Genomic DNA, 23,015 nt, shown 5'->3' on the forward strand with positions numbered 1-23,015 from the left:
GTCTTTATGGTATTATGCTTTTTAATGATCCCTTTAAGGTAATATTTTTGTACAGTTTGAGGTGAGAGTGGGAGCTAAAGAATGTGCCCCATGCTTTAATTAAATTAGTAGCCTTCTGGGAAATAAGTAAAATTTTAACAGGCCATTTCTCTTAAAGAGTGGGGCTGAAGACTTCATTTTCCCACTGTGACCTTTTTTTCCCGTTTTTAAATTTTTTTTTTTGTTTGCTTTTAGACCACACCCGGCAACGCTCAGGGGGTTACTCCTGGGCTTTGTGCTCAGAAATTGCTCTTGGAAGGTTGGGGGGGTGGGTCATATGGCATGCCAGGGAAAGAACCCAGGTCAGTTGCATGCAAGGCAAATGCCCTACCCCCTGTGCAATCACTCTGGCCACTCACTGTGATCTGTGCAAAAGCTCTGAAGTGGACTCCCTTCTACAGTTGAGGAAACTGTAGAAATCAAGTGCCTTACCCAAGGATCTATAGCTTGTGTTGGCAGAGGTCTTAGGAGCCAGGGGCTGGAGAGACAGCGCAGCTATCCTTGTATGCAGCTGAGCAAGATTCGATCCCTGGCACCTGAGTTGTATTACGATTAATTCCTGAGCAGAGCCAGGAATAAGTCCTGAGTTCTGCTGGCTCCCAAACAAATTAATCCATGGCTGATCCTATGCAGAACTTTATGATCTACTGAGCAACATTTGTGTGTACTTGTTTTATTATTTATTTCTTTTATGAGAGGTGTCCCAGTAGTGCTGGGGAGGCCATGTGATGCCAGGCATGTGTCTGGTCCTTTGGGCTTTGTCCCTGCCTCTGCATTTATTTAATTATTTGGGGGGCTTTTGGGTTCACACCTAACAGTGCTGGCTCTGTGCTCAGGAATCACTTCTGGTGGGCTTGAGGGAACATATGGGGGTGCCAGGGATCAAACCCAGGTCAGCTGTGTGCAAGGCAAGCACCTTACCTATTGTGCTTGTCACTTTGGCCCCCAGCTGCATTTCTTTTAAAGGTTCCAATAAACATTAAACACTGACACTTCTTTCCAGAATTGCTTTAGAACCATCAACCATTACTCAAGTTGTAAAAGACTCAAAAGTCCTAATAATTTCTTCAGTGTAGGTGATCTGGGGTGGAGCAGATCTGAATCCCCTCAGCAGGAACTATGACCTGTCTAGACATTTTGAGACCAGAGTGGGGAATGCATGTTCCACAGGAAGGCAGGCATTGAAGATCAGAGGCGAGCATACTTCAGCTCTAGAGGTCAAACTCAGGATCATGAAGGACGCATACTGAAAAAACATGTGTATCTATGTGGAGCGAACAGCACAGTGTTCCAATAATTTTGGTTTCCTGAGCAGTGCTATGTATGATGCATGCATGCATGCGTGTGTGTGAGTGTGTGTGTGTGTGTGAGTGTGTGTGTGTGTGTGTGTGTGTGTGAGAGAGAGAGAGAGAGAGAGAGAGAGAGAGAGAGAGAGAGACTTCCAACACTATGTTGCTTGATCCCAGCAGTGCTGAGGCCACTGAGGTCCCCCCCTAGAGGAATTTAGGGACCTCCAGAGCTATACAGGGTGATGCTTGTGGGTTCATGCAGTGACAGGGATAGACCTTGAGGCCTTACACAAGCACATCATGCCTTCCAGCTCTTTGTGCCCTCTGTTCAGTCCTTCCACGCATTTATTTATTTTGGGCTTGAGGCCATATCCTATGATGCTTATTCCTGACTCTTCTTCACTCGGGGATCATTCCTGGTAATTGGAGTTTCATGTGGGTCACTGATGATCAAACTCAGGTTAGCCTTGTATCAGGTAAGTTTCCTTCCTGCTGTACTGGCCTCCTTCTATTTATTTGTTTTTAACTCTAAAACTCCCCAGAAAAACTCTGTCAAAACAAGAGAACTCATAAAAGTCTTTGATCTGCGGTGTTACTTGGCTGCCTCTGACCTTGTGTGACTCTGAGAATATGTTCCCCACCTACCTGAGGTGTTTTTCTAAGCTGTGGACCTCCTGTTCATCATCTAACACATCATTCAAACCACTTCAATAAAACAGTGATCATGCTGAAGAGGGGTCTCAGAGGACCAGATGACACTCCGATTAACCAAGCATATGAAGCCAGATTGTTCTCTGCCCAGACTCAAAGAGACTGGCGGAGAGGAAGCAAAACAAAGGCAGAGAGAGTGAGGAGCTGAGTGAAAGGAACAAAATGCAGTTGCTAGAGATGGAGCTTTGGGGCTGATTCCTGTAGAAAAACCCACCCACTTATTCACTACCAGCCTCAGTCAGATTTATCATTACTCGTTAAGCTGAATCACAAAGCCGAACAGGCACCGGTAGCTCATTCTTGGTGAGAAGAACATTCCAGGGCTGGCGTAGGGCCTTGTGTGTGTCTTGTTCTGAACACAGCAAAGCCAAGAGACAGTTTATTTTATTTATTTTTTTCCCACAAAGTGGAGACTACTTAAAACTCTATTAATAAAAAAATTACATATGTAAATTTATTTTATATATACATATATATAGCTGTATATGTATAATCCAGTGATTAATGAGTGAAAACAATCGTGGGAATCTCTCCTCAAGCCGTTCTGCAGACAGAGAACTAAGCAGTAAACGGCTGAAAAAATAAAGAAGCTGTGTTCAGAAGTGGCGGTAGCACTTTGCACTCTGAGGAATTCATAAAATTATTGTCCTTGAGGAAACAAAGCCCTGATTCTGTGTCGAGTGCCTTTCCAAGTGTAGTCACAGAGTCTCGAATAGCATTGACAGTTCTTTTTTTTTTTTTGGTTTTTGGGCCACACCCGGTAACGCTCAGGGGTTACTCCTGGCTATGCGCTCAGAAGTCGCTCCTGGCTTGGGGGACCATATGGGACGCCGGGGGATCGAACCGCGGTCCGTCTCCTAGGCTAGCGCAGGTAAGGCAGGCACCTTACCTCCAGCGCCACCGCCCGGCCCCAGCATTGACAGTTCTAAGTGACTCTGAACACTTGTAAAGATCACCTAGTGGGCTGAAGCAGCATGGAACAGGCACTCTGGGCAGGATGATGCTTTTTGGCCTGTTCAGGAGTTTTATAAGCTTGTTAGCAGCATCTCAATTCTTTCTTTTCTTTTACATTTCCACACAGACTCCTCTCATGAAGGTCCAAGAACTGCAATTGCAGGGCTAGAGAGTACAGTGGGGGAGGGTGCTTGGCTTGTATGTGGCCCACCCAAATTAGAATCTCTCAGCCTTGCTGGGAGTGATCCCTAAGTATAGTCAGGGGTAAGTCCTGAGCATGGCCAGGCATAGTTGCCTCCCCAAAAAATCCAAAAAAAAAAAACCCCTCAGAACAAAACAACAAAAGCCATTATAAGGGTTCTTCTTCCTATAATGAAGTGAGCCCCACAACCCCAAGATATGGCAGTAACCTTTGCCCAGTCCCATAACTAACTTACCTGACAACGGACACATTAAAGATCTGAATTGAAAACCATAAACAGGACCCAGAGAGGGGCCAAATTCCTCTCACCTAATAAGGCTATGCTGAGTATTTGCACTGTGTGTGTGTGTGTGTGTGTGTGTGTGTGTGTGTGTGTGTGTGTGATACCCAATGATGTTGGGGAACTTAGGGCATTTGGGGTTTTTTTTTCCCTCTCCCACTTTTTTTGGGGGGGCTTAGAGGCCACACCCAGTGGTACCCAGGACTTACTCCTGGCTCAGTGCTAAGGGATCACTCCTCATGAAGCTGGGGGACCATATGTGGTGAAGAGATTAAATATGGGTCAGATGAGTGCTAGGAAGGTGCCTTCCCCACTGTACCCTCCCTCTAGTCTAAATTTTTCCCCTTCTTAAGGGTCATTTCTCTCTTTCTCATTTCTATTAGTTTTCAGCTGGCAATACTATGGATAACATATATGGGATCCCCCATACAGAGGGAACTCAAGTGAGGTTGTGTCTCAGGATGAAACATTGTCTGATATTACAAGGATCTTTGCTTAAGGCGCACATGCACCTGTCTGTGACTTTTTAATGGTACATTTCTGTGGCATGCAGCATCTTTAATGAAAGACTCTGGAGACAGGCCTGGTTATGGGTCTCCTGTGGGCCTACACCAGTGCATTAGCTGGGAAAGAAAGGGACAGGATGAAGAAGGATGGCTCAGAGCCATGTCACAAGGTTCTCAAAACCATGGGAGCAGCCGCTAGCTTCTGTACCCCCAACCTCAGGAAGAGGTCACAAATTCATGAAGCTGGTGAGAAAGAAAGGGAGGGACCGAGAATTGGAGTTTCTGGGTGGGTGTGAAACTTCCAGAAATGGCCTTTACCTAATCCCTGTAGTTTTCTCTTTTTTCTTTATTATGGGCTCCCTAGAGGACAGAAGAACTCAGAATACTGGGAAGAAAGTGTCTAAACAAAGATGGAGTGAAGAGGCCATGGAGAGGCCTGGCATGTGGTACCATTTGATCCCTCCCACAGGGCTGAATGGCTTTTTAGGCTGCTGGGGACAGGTATAGGCATCTTTTCCCTGTTTCCTGCACTTCTTTCAGGATCAACCTAGCTCACCCATCAACTCCCTCAAGAAGCCCCTCCCAGACACTCAGAGTACTCCTAAAACACATTTTATGGGGAATATGGCTCCTGAGTAATGCTCAGTGGACTGGGGACTCTCCCAGCAAATATCAGCCCTGTTAATAAAGTTTACTTTTGTCCTTTTTCTATAGTGAAGGAAAATTAAAACTGAACAAATTCCTTACAAATTCCACTGTATTCATGCACAACAAAAATCACATACAAGGATGGGAGTTTTCCCTTCCCCAACAATAAACTGTATTGGCAATTCTAAGCCATGATCATATTTAACGTATCTTTTCTATTTTTTTTAACTTTATCTAACTCAATGAGAAATTATTCACATGGGTGTGAATCAAAACTGTAGACTCTACTGTCAACAAGATTTGGGTCCAATGTCTAGTATAAAATAAATTCACTTTCTTATAGGTGATGGTCACTTCAGTTCTATGGGTACAGCACAGAGCTGAAATTAGGCTATGTGTTGAATATCTGATAAAGTCCATTCTAATCACAGCTGAAAAGTCTAAAACTGCTAAAAACATGTTTCTTTAGATTTCCCTTATTTGCATCACACGTTTCCTACATGTAACGTGACAAACTTGAAATCAAGTTTTTCTTTTTTGGGTCACATTTGGCAAAGATCAGAAACTAGTCTGGGCATCACTCCCTAAAGTGCTCTGGGACCCTTCAGTGCCAGATAAAGAATCTAATTTGGTTGCATGCAAGGAAAATATGAATATATAACCCATATATACTATCCTTTTGTACACAGCTTTTTTCTTTTGAAACAAACTTATAGAATTTATACAACCAAATGAATCAGGCCATGCTTTTTCCCAAGGTTTCATACATGCATGACATGTGTTCTACCACTGAATTCCATCTGGGACCCAGGGCTGTGGCATTTAAAGCCATCACTTTTTGATGTTCCCCGGGCATTCCACTAGGCTCTTATCACTCAGCCATTTTATGGATTTTCTCTTAGAAAAGAGTATGAGATTTAGTGCATAATAGAACTACTCAGGGTATATGTTTATACTGCAGGTTCTTAGAGATCTAGATTTAATTGGAATTAGGTAGAATTTAGGAATCTATTTTGAGGAAGTAACTCAGGACCAAGAAAGGGAGGCAAAACAAACAAACAAACAAACAAGTAAATAAATGGATGCCTTGCATGCAAGAGGCACAGATTGGGTCACTGGCACTGAAAAGAAAAACAAAATAAACCCCTAGCACTCCAGGTCAGTATTATATAGAGATTTATGAGAAATAACAAGTCAGGACAGTCATTTCACTAGCTAGCCTAGAATATAAAAATAAGGGCCTGGAGAGATAGCACAGCGGCATTTGCCTTGCAAGCAGCCGATCCAGGACCAAAGGTGGTTGGTTCGAATCCCGGTGTCCCATATGGTCCCCTGTGCCTGCCAGGAGCTATTTCTGAGCAGACAGCCAGGAGTAACCCCTGAGCACTGCCGGGTGTGGCCCCCCCAAAAAAAGAATATAAAAATAAAGACCTTCAGAGTTAAACTCTGTGTACACATATACCTAATCAATGAGGGACTTATTTTAATTAAAAAAAAAAACCCAAAAGCTTCATTCCTGATAGAGCATATTAGTACAGCTATGTATAGAAGCATCTACTTGCAAGCAACATACCTCCATGAAAGATATCCCTAAGCTCCAGACATCAGAATGGATTCCATACTGCTCCCCTGAAATTCTTTCAGGCTGTAAGCAAAAAAATGGAAGTTGATGAGTTGATGTAAGGTGCTCTTGGAAAACAAGAAAACTGAGTTCAGCTTAGTCAAGTAACCAGGCACATTTGCAGAGCTCTTTAAGAACAGCAATTATTTTGTATGTATGCCTACATGTCTATTTAACATTAACATGTACACTGAACTGTCACAGAATTCCGGTAAGGAAATCTTTATAATTATCTTATTCGAGAAGAAAAAATTAGAGGTTCAGAGTAAAGAAATTATTTAGGCAAAATCCTAAGTATTCATGAGCTGAAACTGGAACTCAGGTCCTTTTCCACATTCAGAGGTGTAATAGAGTGATGAACTACACACCATAACTATTATCATAATATCATAATGAGATTGGCATGCCATCACTGGCTCACTGAGAGGGTCATCTGCCTCTTATTTTTTAAATTTTCCTTCTGAAAAGAATTTCAAGCATCAAAGAGAAGATGAAAGTTTAGGGAGGGTATAAAGAACATCACAGTTTCCTTTTCCTACTTTATCTCTGATTCCACATCTTATCTGATGGTAAGGAATAGTTTAAAGAGTCCACTTGGCAGGGGTGGAGGGGAGCAGAGTGATAATACAGTGGGTAGAGTGCTTGCCTTGCACTTTGAAGATCTGGTCAATCTAAGTATCCCAGGAGTGATCCCTGAATGCAGAGCCAGGAGTTAGCCCTGAGTACTGATAGGTGTGGTACCCAAACAAAAGTAAGTTCTAGTTAGGACCATTGGTCCTTAACTGAAGATAGGTTGAAAAGATCTAGTGGATGCAGTCCCTATATGCATCTTCTATAATTCAATAGCAATCAAGTTTTGGGGAGGTGGGTTGGTTCTGCTTGGTATAACCCTCCACAGTTTGGTATTCAGTCAGGTATTTGGAAGGAACCCAGGAACAGATGAAAAAGAAGAAAGACTGTCTTTAGGCACTGGAATGTTTGATCCATGCCAGAGAGCAAGTCTGGCAAACCACTAAGAGCAGGATCAACAGTTGGGGCCCCCAGGAAAGAATCCTTTGATCTGGATCCTTCCTGAAATACCTGGTAGCCTCCATGCTCTCATCCTCCATAGCAGCCTGAATGACTCTGTGAACCTTCCTGCGCAGAGAGGAGAGATGAGCCGTGGCTGGGGGAGGGGACGATGTTCATAGGGGAGTGGGTACTGTCTTGCAACTGGGGGAGTGAATCTACCCAGGGACCAGAACTTTGTAACCTTCCCACTCCCACCTGCTGGGCGACCTCAGTGTCTCTGCTACCTTCTCTGGGGATCCCTTTCCATAAAATTATATAAAGCCCTGCCCTGGGGTAGCAGGATGGATGGTCTTATTTCACTGCCTTTATTTATTTCTTTAATTTGTAAAACCCCTTTCCTACCAAGAATAATTCATCCCAAGGGCCAAGTGTCATGTGACCATTTCTCTTGGCTGCATTTAAACACATTCATGCCCATCTCTGAAGACTTTTTTTGTTTTCTGTTTGAGTCCCTCATTGAATCAATTTTCATGTTCAGAACTTGGTTAAATCTATTACTGAATTTTAGTGGTGTTCATAGGTACTGGGACAGATTCATTCATAGGGAACGAGCCAGCCAGTTGTCACAACAATCTGTTTTAGCGGCAACATAATTGTACATTTTTCAAGAATTTTCATGTGTCAAGTATTGTTTGGCTTTTGGGGTACATGTCTTATGGGTGCTGCTATATTCCTGAATGAAAGAAAAAGATGTGAGAGAATAGGTTTGTATGCCTTAAGTAAGGAGAGGAAAAGCCACAGTTTAATGGCCACCTAGTATGTTCCAAACACTGGGCTAGAAACTTTGCAACGTCTACATTTCCAAGTCATCTTGCAAGACAGGTATCACTGTCTTCATTTTACAAATATAAATGTGATTTATATTTGTAGTTTAGTCAAGTTAAGTGACTTGCTCAAATTTAGAACTACAAATTAAGTCAACTACCTGGAAATCAAGTTAGTATCAAACTTTATGTATGTCTGACAATAGGTCTGACTGCAGAATCATTGTTCTTTACCAGGGTCTTAAATTGTCCCAGAAATGTCAGGAGATCCATGCCCTAGCTGGTATTTCTCAAAAGGCAAACAACAAAATAAAATCAAACCATAGTGATTTATAAGGTTATTTGTAGTAGAGTTTCAGGCATACAATGTTCCAACACCAAACTTCCTACTGGTGTGAATTTGAGGAGGCAGTTGGAGATGGGCCATCACAGAAAAAGGCTGAACCAGATAATATTTCTACCAACAGTGGATGAGGATTCTTTAAAAAAATGCATTTGGGGGGGCGAAGTGATAGCTTAGAGGGTAGGGTCCTAGCTTTGCATATGGTGATCCATGTTCAATCACTGGCAATCCATAAGGTCTCCTGAGCCCTGCCAAGAGTGGTCCCTGAGCACAGAACTAGGAAGTTATGAGCAAGCTGGGTGTGGCTCAAAGCCCCCCAAAGAAAAAGAAAAAGTCTTTTGTTTTTATGTATTGTATCATAATTATTCACTGTGCTTTACAAAGCTATTGATAACAGAGTTCAGTCTTTCAATGTTCCAACTCCCAAATCTACTACCAGTGCCAATATCCTCACCAATGACCCTCTCCTAACCTGCCTCCTTAGCAAACTCATCTTTAAAAAATATTGACTTATTATACTGGGATGGAATGATAGTACAGAGAGTAAAGCACTTACCTTGCATACAACTGACCTGACTCTGGCACTTCATAGGATCCCCTGAGCAGTAAGCACAGAGTCAGGAGTAAGCCCTGAGCACTTCCAGATGTGACCCCCAATTTTTAAATTGAAAATTACTTATTATTATTTGGGCCACATACTACTGATTAGAATTCTTCTTGTTTTTTTTTTTTTATTTAATGTTATCATTTTTCGTCATATCTCTGCAAGTACTGGTTGTTTACTGTACAAATAAGTCATAACAAATCATTTCTTGTTTGTTTATTCTTGGACCACACTTAGGACTTACTACAGGCTCTGTGCTCAGGGGTCACTCCTGGTGGGACAATCAGTATACTTGGGATTGAACAGACAAGTCATCTATCTGCAAAGCCTTACCTTATACTATCTCTCTGGCCTTGGAACAAGTCATTTTGAATGCTGATTTCATACACTATTGCAAAAAGTATCATCACAGCAGTATATTTCCAATTACCAAAATACAGCCAATACCTAAACGCCCATCCACAAAGGAGCCTGGTAAAGAAGGTACGGTGATCTGGGGAGACAGCAAAGAAGCCAGGAACATATACAAGGATCCTGGTTCAATCCCAGGTTTCGTGTGGCACCCTGAGCACCACCAGGAGGCCCTAATGGCCAGGACACTGCAGGGCTTTAACAGTGCTTCATTCCTGGACCCTCACATGGACTCAGGCCCAACTGGTTGAGAATCCCAGGAGTGGCCCTGGGACCTCCAGAGCCATGTTTGGGAGTACTCTTACCCCTCAAAAATGGAAGTTGTGGTATTGATAGTCTGCCACTGAAACAAGATTAAATTTATGCCTTTGGGGACAAAATGGGTGGATCTTGAAGTGACTGTGCTAAATGAAAATTGTAAAGATGTGAAAGACAGTTTACCAGTCGGTTTGCTGCCCATATGGAATAGGAATAACTAAAGCAAAAGACAACAAACTAACTGGGTTTTACTTTGGTTTTGTTTTAGGGTCACACCTGAAGTTACTCAGGATTTACTCTTGCCTTTGTACTCAAGGATCACTCCTGCTGGTGTTTGGGGACCTATAAGAGGTGCGGGGGATAGAACCTGAGTTAGATGCGTGCAATGCAAACACTCTGCCTGCTGTACTATTTATTGTACCAGCCACACAAACTAACTAGAGTGAATGAAAGCCAAGGTGGCTGCTGGTGAGAGAATGAATGGGTAAAGGGTTTTTCTCAGGCCTGGGTGGGTGGGAGGGTCCTGGTACTTTTTTTTGGTGATGGAAGTGTTACCATTTCATACCTACAAAGGTGGACATTACATTAAACCCTTGCCATTTGATAATGATCGAAATCTATGATAAGTCATTAAAAAATGAGTAGCCAGGGGCCGGAGAGATAGCATGGAGGTAAGGCGTTTGCCTTTCATGCAGAAGGATGGTGGTTCGAATCCCTGCATCCCATATGGTCCCCCGAGCCTGCCAGGAGTGATTTCTGAGCATAGAGACAGGAATAACCCTTGAGCGCTGCCAGGTGTGACCCAGAAACCAAAATAAATAAATAAAAAGTGAGTAACCAATAACCAAAAATCCAAAAACCCACAAAGTGTGGGTCTCCTAAATGAAAGGATTCATTTAATACTGGGTGAAGGCTGGATCACTAGAAGCAATAGAACTTGTGAAAGAGTGGTGAGTACAGTTATAGAAATAACTACACTGAGAACTACCATAACCATATGAATGAATGAGCGAACTGGAAAGCCTGTCTTGAGTACAGGTGGGGGTGGGATGGCATGGAGGGAGATTTGGGACATTGGTGGTGGGAATGTTGCACTGGTGAAGGGGGGTGTTCTTTACATGACTGAAATCATACAACTACAATTATATTTGTAATCACGGTGTTTAAATAAAGATAATTAAAAAACAAATAAAGAAAAACTATTTTCAAGGAAAAAAAAAAAAGAACAACCTGTGAAGTTTATTACTGAAACTGGAAGAGACACAAATAATCGGCAAAGAACGAGAGGCACACAGTTGAGAGTGTAGTCTCTAGAGACCGATTATTTAGGATTAATTCTTGTCTGTGTCACTTATTATCTGTATGAAGTAGGGGAAGTCAGTGACTGTACTACCTTGCACTATTGGTTTCTTGATCTGTAAAATAAAGAGTACAATCAGCCTTCTAGGGTTAGTGGGAGGGCTTTAAGAGTTAATAAATGTAAGAGCTTAGAAGAGCAACTGGCACTGGCTGCTAATTAAATGTTAGCTAAGATTATTGCTGTTAGTCCCTCTATTCAGAGGTGAATATGTCTATAAGTCCAGGGAAAGAGATAGGAAGCCAGGTTATTGCATCAGCTGACCCTTGGTTCTATATTCCCACAAAGTATGATGTGTTCTCTATCTACCTCCCTGTCCACTTTCATGTCTCCACAATTACCCTGTTTTTCTGAGTCTTTCTTGCATTTACCAGAGTGATCTAAGTCCAACATGCCCTTTTCTATATGCTTTTGAAATAATCAAATCCCTATGTGGCATGCCTTCTTGGTACAGCTTGAGACTGCATTACATCACACAAGACAAGGCCACATATAATATCACCTTCCTACTCTGCCCTTGTCCTATGTGAATTATAGAGTGGCTCCACTGTACCTGGCTAACAATGTGGAAAGTATTTGCTAAATCCTGGTTGATAAACTGAAGGTACAACCTTTCAGACGCAGCTTTCACTGGCACAAACCAGAGACTGGCAAGCATGCTCTGTGCAGGGCCAGCTAGTAACTTTTTTGCTATGAGAACATATGGTCTCTGCTCCAACTACTCCACTCTGCTACTGTAAATACTTGGGCAGCAGCACACAATACGTAACAAAGGCACTGCCATCTTCTAACTAATCTTATTGCTATTGTTGAATTTTTTATTTTGAACTAACTACTTAATAATTCACAAGAAGTTGGGGGGAAATCTACAGAAAAAGAGTGTGTTTATACTCTTGCCTTTCCTCCAGGCTAGTAACGCCAGCATAATATCACATTCTGGAGGTTGACAAGGCTATAACCTACAGAGAGAGCACAGGTGGAACCGGTTTGACCTATACTCATTTGTGAGTACTAAGGCAATACTAAGAATTGTCTGTGAGCACAATTTTAAAACTTGCTTTACAAAAAAACAAGGGGGTAAACTGAATTTGGCTTAAGTTATAATTCTCTGATCTTTAGCAATCATGCGATTGGAAGTTAGTTACAAGCAGACAAACTAAAACAACTAATTGGGGACCAGAGAGACAGTAGAGTAGCTAAGGCATATTTGCCTTGCACACGAAAGACCCAGATTCAATTCCCAGGATCCCATATGGTCTCCCAAACCTGGCAGGGCTGATTCCTGAGCACAGACAGAGCCAGGAATAGCCCCAGGCACCCCTGAAAAAACCAACCAACCAAACACATATAGAGAAAAGCCACCCAACTAATTGTGTCCCCAATAAATAAAGAAATAAAAACAAGGGGAAATAAACTTTTCAATGTTCTTTATGAGACTGTGTCTGCAGAGAGAAGGAAGGAATTAATACTTGATCCTAATAGTAAATATTTTTTTCTACCTTCCCATTCTCAATCTTAGGCCTCATATTAGATAGTAAATTAAGTACAGGGCCAAATGAAATGAGTGCCTACTTACCATCAGGCTCATTATTTGCAGGTATGCAATAATCTTTTTTCAGCTCAAGCTATGAAGCTGATCTCTAGAATTCACTCACCCAGGAAGCCAAGCAATTTTTGCTTTGCCACACTCTGAAACTAATGTTTTATGATTTTCATCCTCATGTTTTCAATTAATACATGGATGCATCACATTCATCCATAAACAAAAAGGAAGAAAGTAATTTCTTTTTTTTTTCTTTTTTCTTGGGGGGGTTTTGGGCCCCACCCAGCAGTGCTCAGGAGTTCCTCCTGGCTGTCTGCTCAGAAATAGCTCCTGGCAGGCATAGGGGACCATATGGGACACTGGGATTCGAACCAACCACCTTAGGTCCTGGATGGGCTGCTTGCAAGGCAAACGCCGCTGTGCTATTTCTCTGGGCCCGAAAGTAATTTCTTAAACGTACACCTGGGAAAGAAAAGTGTCACCTGGTTTTGTACATTTAAACATAATGTAATTCAATTATGAGTGCAATTTTAAAGCTACTAAGAACGAGAAGAGTAGTTGAGAATTGTTTCATTACTTTTTTTTTTCAATCAGTGTCTCATTCTTGTTTGAAGACTAGAATTGTAGCATTTGACAGGATTGTCTAAAGTATTAACGTAGCTTAACAATCTCAGTGAACTTGGTACAAGTTCAACTAAGAAGGTGTTTAACTTATAAAAACAGACACAACACATTCAAAGGTTACTTTCTTTTCGACATAATCTAAAAACAAGAGAAAATATGAACTTTCTTTAAAACAATGTAAAAAAAAAAAGAAACTATTCTGGGATCTCTCTCTCTCTCTCTCTCTCTCTCTCTCTCTCTCTCTCTCTCTCTCTCTCTCTTTTTTTTTTTTTGGTTTTTGGGTCACACCCGGCGGTACTCAGCAGTTACTCCTGGCTCAGAAATCACTCCTGGCAGGCTCGGGGGACCATATGGGATGCCGGGATTCAAACCACCGAACTTTTGCATGTAAGGCAAATGCCCTAACTCCATGCTATCTCTCCAGCCCCCTATCTTGGGATCCCAATTAAAAAAAGATCTAGGCTGGGGCTGGAGAGATAGCACAGTGGGTAGGGCATTTGCCTTGCATGCGACCGACCCTGGTACAATCCCCAGCATTCCATATGGTTCCCTGAGCTTCCCAGAAATGATTTTTGAGTGCCGAACCAGGAGTAACCCCTCAGCTCCATTGGATGTGGTCCCCCAAAACAAATTATATAGGCTGGGTTAGAGAAAAGTACAGCATATAAAGTGCTTGCCTAGCATCTAGCTGACCCTGGTTCAAACCCCAGCTCACTCAGGAACAAGGAGTGATCCCTGAGCACAGAGTAGAGGTGGGTGTGGCCCAAAAACAAAACAAAAATTTTAGTACTGTTTTAAGAAAACCCAAGACTTCATCAATATTAATACTTTTCATCATGATAATTCATGAATAATAAAAACAGGTAAAATCCAGAGTTCCATCCAGATGGATATAATTTATGATATATAATTATATATATGATATAAATGATGCATCATTTATATCATATATGAAATTTTATGTCTTTTTTTGGGGGGAGATAGGGATCTTCTGGATCACACTGACACTGGTGGTAATGAAGAAGAGGTGGCCTTGAAGTGAGATCTGAACACAGATTGGGGAGGTGTTGAGCACTTTGGTGGTGGAGATGTGCAGTAACTTTATACATCAAAACCATAAATGCTAGCATTATTGAAAACATGTGACCCAAACTATAATATGAAAAATTAAAAAGAAAAAAATGCACGCAATGATTATGTGAAGCTTATTTGTATAACTGGTACAAGTTTTATTTAAAATGCCTTTGTACAGATCAGTGACAAGATGGTTAGTACTGGCTATGCCCTAAACAAATCAAACAATGTGGCTTTCAGATATGTCCTGATAAGGAAGGTGTCTATGCCCAGAGTGTTAAGCTCAAGAAGGCAAATGCACATGTGCTCACTGGTGAGTGCATGGCTATATTGTTTACCTTTTGAGAAGGAGAACTAAGCCACGTCTAATGATGCTCAGGGATTACTCCTGGCTCTGGGCTCAGACATTGAGCTAGCGCCAGCTGCATGCAAGGCAAGTGCCTTAACCCCTGTATTTCCTCTCCAGTCCTTTGCTTACAATTTTTTTTTGTTTGATTTTGGGGAATACCCAGTAAGTGCTCAGGGCTTACTCCAGATTGATTCAGAGGGTCCTATAAGGTGAAGAAGATCTAATGAATTAGCTGTGTGCAAGGTAAGGGTCCTAGCTGCTATACTATTGCTCTGACACCTATGTTTACCTTTTGTTTTGTTTTGTTTTGTTTTTGGGTCATACCCAACAGCGCTCAGGGATTACTCCTGGTTCTACACTTAGAAATCACTTTTAGCAGGCTCGGGAGACCATCTGGGATTCCGGGATTCAAACCACCATCCTTCTGCATGCAAGGCAAATGATTTACCTCCATGCTATCTCTCTGGCCCATATGTTTACCTTTTTAATAAAATAATAATGAACAGAATAGTACTGTGCTATAGTAATACAATGAAATATAATAAAAATTTATATAAAAAACAGGCACAATGATTATGTGGTGGCATGATTATGCAGTGAAATACAGGTTTAGAGGATGGACCGAATAGATCTAGTACCATTGTTAAAAAAGAGACAGGCCAGGAGGTGGGAAAACAATTGGGGCCACTGGTGGTGAACTGAGCATTTGTTGGAACACCTGAAACCCAATCATAAATAACTTTGTGACTTTACCATTAATGGTGATTCAATTAAAAAGAAAACCCCACTAAACTTAAAATGTTAAAACATGGCTGTATTCTGAAAATGATATTAGATAAAGTTCACTGTTGTCTCCTAACTCAAATCACTTTCATATTCTAAAAACTTATTGAGGGAACCAAGGGAACCACCTCATAGACACAAGCAACATCTCCTCCTTTGAAAGGTAGGAAAATGAAAAGGTCAAAGTCAAGTTCACACTGCTTTTTGAAACAAGTCTATGGATTTTCTTTGCTTCTGTTTTGGTTTTGAGTCACACCCAGTGATGTTCAGGGATTATTCCTGGCTCTGTCTGTGCTCAGGGATCACTTCTGAGGATACTTATGACGCCTGTGGCTGACAGGAATAAAACTCAGGTCAGTGTCTGATCTGAGCAAGGCAAGTGACCCCCCCAGTATTCTAATGCTCCAATCCTTTATTCTTGGTTTTATTTACTACAGTGGAACAAAGTAAGTTGTCTTACAACAGGCCTGAGTCTAACACTAAACAGGTACACTAATACTAAAGAGGTACAAGTTCAGAGAGAATTTCTTGCTAAAAGCTTGTCTTTCAGAGATCCACAAGTCAGTCACACCAATAATTTCATTTTGATTTGGCAACAAAGCACGCTTGTCTGGGTAAACAACCCAAATTACCAACTGACATTTTTGGTAGTCTTGGGGGTTAATGAAATAAGTAATGTGGCAAAGTATTGAATATGCAATCAATGGTGATTTTTCTGTAGTATTCAACTTTAAACCTCAGTATTCTGGCACCAATTAAATCAACAGAGTCAGCTAAGTTGGTAGTTCCTGTAAAACCCTCATGTCTTTAGAGAGATATAAAAATCAGATCATGACTGGACTTATTTTGTAATTTATGATCTGGTAGACTAACGCTGTAGAATTAATTCAAGGATTGTACATTACAAAGTACATAAAGATAAAGATGTTGGATTTAAATGTTATTTTTGCATAAGTTTACTTACCGCCATATAAGCATTTGTTCCAACATACGTCTTGGCTATAGAATTCACCAGCTATGAGACAAAACAGTCTGTTAGAACAATATAAAGATAATGTGGAAATAAAATGGGCAATTATTCCTCATTTAACCTACAATCATCATTTCTATAAATCAACTAAAAATTATGTAAAAAGGGAACAAATTTATCTACAAAGGCATTAAAAATGATTAAATCTCTCTTTTCTTTTTGAACGTGATTTCCAATTTAAACAAACACAGCATTACAGTTTATAGCGGATAACCTTCAACAACTCACATAAGCAGGATGCTCGTCGCTTTAGTACCCCAAACCCGCCTGATATAAAAAGTCAATTTAAAGGAAAATCTAAATGCACTGGTTTTTTCAGTCTGACTGCTCAAGATGGGAATGAAGCCCCTTCCTTGCGTTCTGAGACTGAAACGAACAGTAAAGACGCTGGAGGGATAACAGGCTCTGACAACTCATAATACAAGGATGACCTTCGCTTTGGTCTTCGTGTTTGGCTGGGAGTAAAGGTGGCTGCAATTCAAATCAACATCACAGCACGCTCATGGGTCACTATCACTGGAGTTCTCAGGGGAGGCCCAAAATGGAAATTAATTAAAATTTGTGCTGCACATTGTAATGGCCCTCCACCATTGTTGCTCCCAATATTAATTTTTATTGTGGGCCAGTTGGGCTCCCCAGGCACAGCTCCCACTCTGCCCTCCCTTTTGTCTGGCCCAAACGCTTTCATATCAAAGCTGCATATCAATGAAGTTTGCTATTCGTAAGTAGTAATTACAATATCAGCAGTTTTTACTGTCATTAAACAATGAACAATCATATTCTGATGAAGGAATCGAGCTTGGAGATTAAAAAATGAATAACACACTCCCAACCCAGGAGAAGATGCAGGGATCTTGTTTGGTGATTTTTCAATCCAGAGAGAAGGCTGAAATGAAAGGGGGGGGGGGGTGTGTGTTGTATGCATGAGGTCAGGCTAGGAAGAACAGGGACTTACCTGAGTGCTAACTCCGAAATCACACAGTTTGATCTGTCCTCTGGTGTTTACTAGCATATTGGATGGTTTCACGTCTGAAAAGAGATCAGAAAGGCCCTCAGGCATGATTTCCACATCAACCAGTTTGTTCTAGGAAGAAAAGCTGCCTGAACACCACATCATAGTGCAGAAATGACGTCATCTGTTCAACCAAGAATTCTAACCACACATTTACCATACAGTATTTTATCATGATGCAAAAGGTAAGGTCTTAACACCAGACTCCAAACCATTTCAGGGCTTCTAGAGAAGGAAGAGTGAATTAAAAGTGAAAGCCAGAAAAAAAAAACCCTTGCATTTCCAACATCAATAAACACAGTTATTGTCCTAGCCCTGATTTTTCTGGGAAATTGAGTACAGAAAAGAAAATCCTGTAAAGAATTGGCACAAAGGGCTTTAAATTCAACCCCAATGTGAAAAACTTATTAAGTTACTAATTCCACCAAAGAAGCAGGAAAGCTAAGGGGAGCAAGAAAGGAAAAATAAATCTGTGTGTTCCTGGTAATGGTCATATCTTGATGACATAGAAAGAAACTATGGAATTGGGCCCCCAAACAAACAAAAAGGAAATTGTACAAACTCTTGCAGTTTCTTCATGACAAATATTCCTCATAACAAATATTCCTTCAGAGAAGGCTCAGCAGTTGACTTAAAATGTGTGTGTGGATAAATGCACACACCTATTAGTCTCTGTCTCCTTTATCCTTTTCTTCTCTGACATTATTTTTGACAACTGTTACAGTTAACAGAACTCGCCTAGCTTTTGCCAAGATGGCCAGCTGCTAAATAATGACACAAGGGTTTCCTGGTGCATCGAGAGTGGCAATAGTAAGACTTTACAGCAATCTAAGAAGCCCATAGAAACCACCAAAATAGAATAAGATGGCACTACAATTTGGGAGAGTGTGTGGGTGGGGACTTGGGTCATACCCAATGGTGCTTAGGACTTACTCCTGAAACTGCACTTAGGGATCATTCCTGGTGGGGATCAGGGAACCATGTAAGGTGTTGGGGATTGGTTCCATGTAGGACATTTGCAAGGCAAGCATCCGTCCTACAATACTATCATTCCAGCACCAAGATGATACTACTTTTGATGGTAGAAAACAGCACCTGATTCATTATTTCATTTTCAAAAGCAAAAGTGATCTGGAACTCAGCTGGAGCAATAGTACTGTGGGGAGGGCATTTGCTTTGCATGAAGTTATATCCTAGGTTCAACATTTGACATCCCATATGGTCCCTTGAGCACTTCCAGGAGTAATTCTTGAGTGCAAAACAAGGAGTAACCCATGAGCATCATCGCTTGGTGTGGACACCTCCCCCCACAAAAAAGGTCTGGAACAGACAATCTGCTATAGTTAAAATAGCCAATAAGCTTAATTCCACCCAACTTAGCAAGAAGACCAGGATTTGGGGAGTTCCTTTTTGTTATTATTTCTAGTTTTTGATCTACACCTGGTGGCACTCAGAAGCTACTGCTATCACTATGCTCTGGGTTACTTCTGGCAGTGGGTATGATCAAATCTGGGCCTTCTGCACAGAAAGCATGTGCTCCAATCCACTGAGCTATGTGAGACTCATACTCTTTTTTTTTTTTTTTTTTTTTTTGAGGGGGCAACACTTGGTGGTGCTTAGAGCTTACTCCTGGCTCTGTGCTCAAGGATCATTCCTGATAGGCTCCAGGGACCAAATGAGATGCCAATGATGAAACCCGGGTTAGATGCGTACATGGCAAATGCCCTCTACCTACTGATCTGGTCAGGTGCTCTGGCACCTGACTCATAGTTTCTAGCATGAAATTCAATGCTTAGGTCTGATGAGTGGATGGAAACCATGATCCCTAAGTATTATTTCAGATTAGTGATTTTGTTTCTATGGTCAGAAGTTAGCTGTAGGATATGTTTCTATGGCATGCCTTCAAATACACCTTTTTTTTGAATAGAAGTTGGTACAAGAGGCAGGTAAAATCTCAACGATTTGTCTCGTTGCCTCCCAATTTCCTCTAGCTTTAATATGAATTTTACAGTACCATCATATAATATGTTTTCTGACTGGATTCTGACAAATCTTCAATTTCAGTATTTTCATTTCCTAAAGACCACAAATCAGGCCATTTGCTATCTCTTATCAGTTGGTGGAAACCGAGCCTCTGACACTGCATAGCACCTACGGACTATTCTAGGTATCACTACGCCAACTAACAAGTTCACAGGACAAAATACGCTTTGTACAACTTTGTGTATAGCTCTTCTGGGCATATACAGCTCTCTAAGCTCAGGGATCCTTCTTGGTGGTGTTCTGGGGATCCTACGGGGGTGTAGGTTGTGCGTAAGGCAAGTACTACTGCTCTATGCCCCCAGAATATCTTGAGATATCATTGGACATAGAGGCATCTTTACACAAAATCAATAGACTCAGGGCAAGGGACTTTATAGTGTTTTTGAGGGGCAACAACTTTAGTGAGCTTGGACCTGACACAAGCTTGAAGTGTACGTTTGAAATAGGCAAGTGATGTTTTAGTTTCTATCTGTGCAGGGAGATAACTATAGCCCCCATGTCAATCTTAAAGAACTATGATGATCAGATGGCTTAATGAAAGTAAAATTATTTTTTATGCTGTTAAAACACTCCATAAATGCAAGTAGTTATTATTATTTGTTAGCAATCAACAAAGTTTCAAAAAGTGGGATATTTTAGAAGTGATTTCTACTTCTACTGCAGCACATTTATGTTGTATTTGTGTAAATATTTGCTGAAAGAAAATAATTTCCAAAGCCCTCTAAGTAAAACCATAAACTAAAATAATAGGAGACATTTTGCTGTGCAAAAATGTATTTGTTCCTCAACAAGGTGAACAAATCAGTGCTTCTCTATTTTTAGACTTGCTCTACAGTATCTGTGTTAAACATGGTACTTAAGGCAATCTAGCACAACAGAAATCAGGGATGCAACCTAGAGAGAGCTCAGCCATGTAAGTGGCAGTTGAATCCCCAACAACCATACCTGCTCGAGTGCCCTGTACCTGGGGCTCCCTGTATTGCATACAAGCAATACAATCAAGCACAAGATCTCTAACCGACTGCCACTGTGTGTGCCTGACCTCTGGTTACTGCAGCAGAAGTAGCAGCAAAACCTAAATCAAGCTCCTGGAAGAGTTCAGCACTGGAGTGAGTCTTTGCAATCCTGGGAGGCAGGAAAGGCTGTGAGTTCACCCTCATCGAGTGTGCTCTCAGTGGCTCTGCTCTTTGGGATCTCTGTGGCACTACCAGCTGCAGGCCCCTGGTGCAGTGCCACCAAGTGTCTGGAAGTGCTGAAGCTGGGCTATGCAACTGGGTTTCAGAAGCCATGTGGAAAGAGGATGGGGGAAGAAAAGCAATTAAAATAAAGCTGGAGCCATAGGGCAGTAGGTTAAGGTGTTTGCCTTGCATGTAGCCAACCAAGGATCTCTCTATCACTACAAATAGTCGTTGAGCCCCACCAGGAGTAAGCTCTGGCACAAAAACAGTAGTATGAGCACAGAATCAGGAATAAGTCCTGAGAATCACTGGCTGTGGCCTCCAAACCAATAAACAAGTCAAATGCACTTAAAATATTTTATTAAACATACTATATCATTATATAGCATAACATATACTATAATTAAAAAAGAGGCAATTAATATTATAAATTATGTGTTGAATATATTATATATTTAAATTATACATTAAATTATATTGAATAAAAATAATATATTAGTAAGTATATTATTGATGCATTACATAAAATTAAATGTATTACAATAAAACAACATAGTCTACATTAGACTATGACACTTCTCTGACTAAAATCTTTAAGGTCTTCTCTAGTCTCAGCAAAATGCCATCCTTGGGGCTTCGTGGGAGCTATTGCTTGGCCTTTGCTAGGCTCTGGACCCCTGAAATTTTCCTGGAATACCAATACTGTGTCTACTCATTTCATTTTGCCTTTGAAAATGCATTTTACTTAATGAACCAAGTTCACAGAAATGATTCTGGATGTCCAATTTGATGAGTTTTGTAATACACATCTGTGTTACCATACAACATAACCAACAACCAAAATAAGAAACTTTTCTGTCACACTCCAGAACTCTCAGGACCTCTTCACTGTCAGCTTCACTCTGAGCAGGGTCTGACTGTGTTCTGGCTACACATTTGTTTCGCCTTTACATGACAAGCCCTCAAAATAGGTGGCTTCTACTTTTTCCTTCAACAGTTTAGTGATAGTGTTTGGGGATGGTATATCCATGTCATTAATATATGAAATAAGTGTCTTGCAGACAGTTGATCTCGTTTTTGTGCTTTGGAATATCTGAGACATTTACATTCATTATAATTCCCCTTAATGTTTTATTTAAAGTTGAGTTTAGTGTTTTACCTCTGAGCTATATCCATGGAGCAACAATTCCTGAAACTACCCCAATGTTGCAATTCTTTCCCTGTCTACTTTCAACTGAGCTGTGCTCTTCTTAGCATCCAATGATCTCTATTATTGACTACTAGGCCAGAGGTTGGTAAACCATTTCTATAAGAGGCTGTATTTCCAGCTGTGAATGTTTGAACACCATATATATTTTCCCTCCCTTTTCCTTCCTTCCTTCCTTCCTTCTTTCCTTCCTTCCTTCCTTCCTTCCTTCCTTCCTTCCTTCCTTCCTTCCTTCCTTCCTTCCTTTCTTCTTTCCTTCCTTTCTATTCCTTCCTTCCTTCCTTCCTTCCTTCCTTCCTTCCTTCCTTCCTTCCTTTCCTCTGTCCCTCCCTCCCCATCCCTTTCTCCTTCCTTACTTCTCTTTTTTGCTGTAATTAATCAATTTTGATGTGAGATCAAAGAGCAATCACATGTAATACACAAATTAATGACATAGCTGTACTCAAAACATTTCTTTTTAATTTACAATAATAGAAAATGAGTCAACTTTGGCCTCTGGCTGAAGTTTGCCAGCTTCTGTGTGAAATGTTACTACTGTTATTTTTAATGTCTGTTCTGAGATTTATAATAGTATTTCAACTTCCCCCAGCTTACTCTCAAATAGCATAGTTTATTTACTGATGATGTAATCTGAGGACAACATCAACTTCCTCCCAGCCTTTGTGGAGTGATTCTACATTTTTCTCATAGTGACAGTACATGGTCGTCATTTGTCTTAAATAATTATCTTTTAAAGAAATTGAATGTAAAATATAAGTCCTTAGTGTATTGTTTTAAGTGCTGTCTAGTCACCTGTGTAGAACTACTGCCCACCTGATCATATTTTCTTTTTGCTTAAATAATTTCTGCTCCAAGAAATAAGAGAGGACACGCAAAAATGGAAACACATACCCTGCTCATGGATTGGCAGGATTAACATCATCAAAATGGCAACACTCCCCAAGGCATTGTACAGATTTAATGCAATCCCTCTAAAGATGCCTGTGACATTCTTCAAAGAAGTGGATCAGGCACTTTTGAAATTCATTTGGAACAATAAACACCCTAGAATAGCTAAAGCAATCATTGGGAAAAGGAATATGGGAGGAATTACTTTCCTCAACTTTAAACTTTA

The 23,015-nt window shown here is 40.9% G+C and overlaps 1 protein-coding gene across 1 annotated transcript in view; it reads right to left on the minus strand.

The window, feature by feature from the left end:
* The window catches only part of MAP2K5 (mitogen-activated protein kinase kinase 5), a 261,121-nt gene that overhangs the window by 98,671 nt on the left and 139,435 nt on the right, over positions 1–23,015 (minus strand). Inside the window, exons 15-17 of the mRNA XM_049782784.1 lie at positions 17,417–17,490; positions 16,396–16,446; positions 6,203–6,274 (exon numbers count right to left, since the gene is read on the minus strand). Of these exons, the coding sequence (XP_049638741.1) occupies positions 6,203–6,274; positions 16,396–16,446; positions 17,417–17,490 (197 nt within the window). The remainder of the gene's footprint in view (positions 1–6,202; positions 6,275–16,395; positions 16,447–17,416; positions 17,491–23,015) is intronic.

This window comes from Suncus etruscus, chromosome 1 (genome assembly GCF_024139225.1).
Source record: "Suncus etruscus isolate mSunEtr1 chromosome 1, mSunEtr1.pri.cur, whole genome shotgun sequence".
NCBI lineage: Eukaryota > Metazoa > Chordata > Mammalia > Eulipotyphla > Soricidae > Suncus > Suncus etruscus.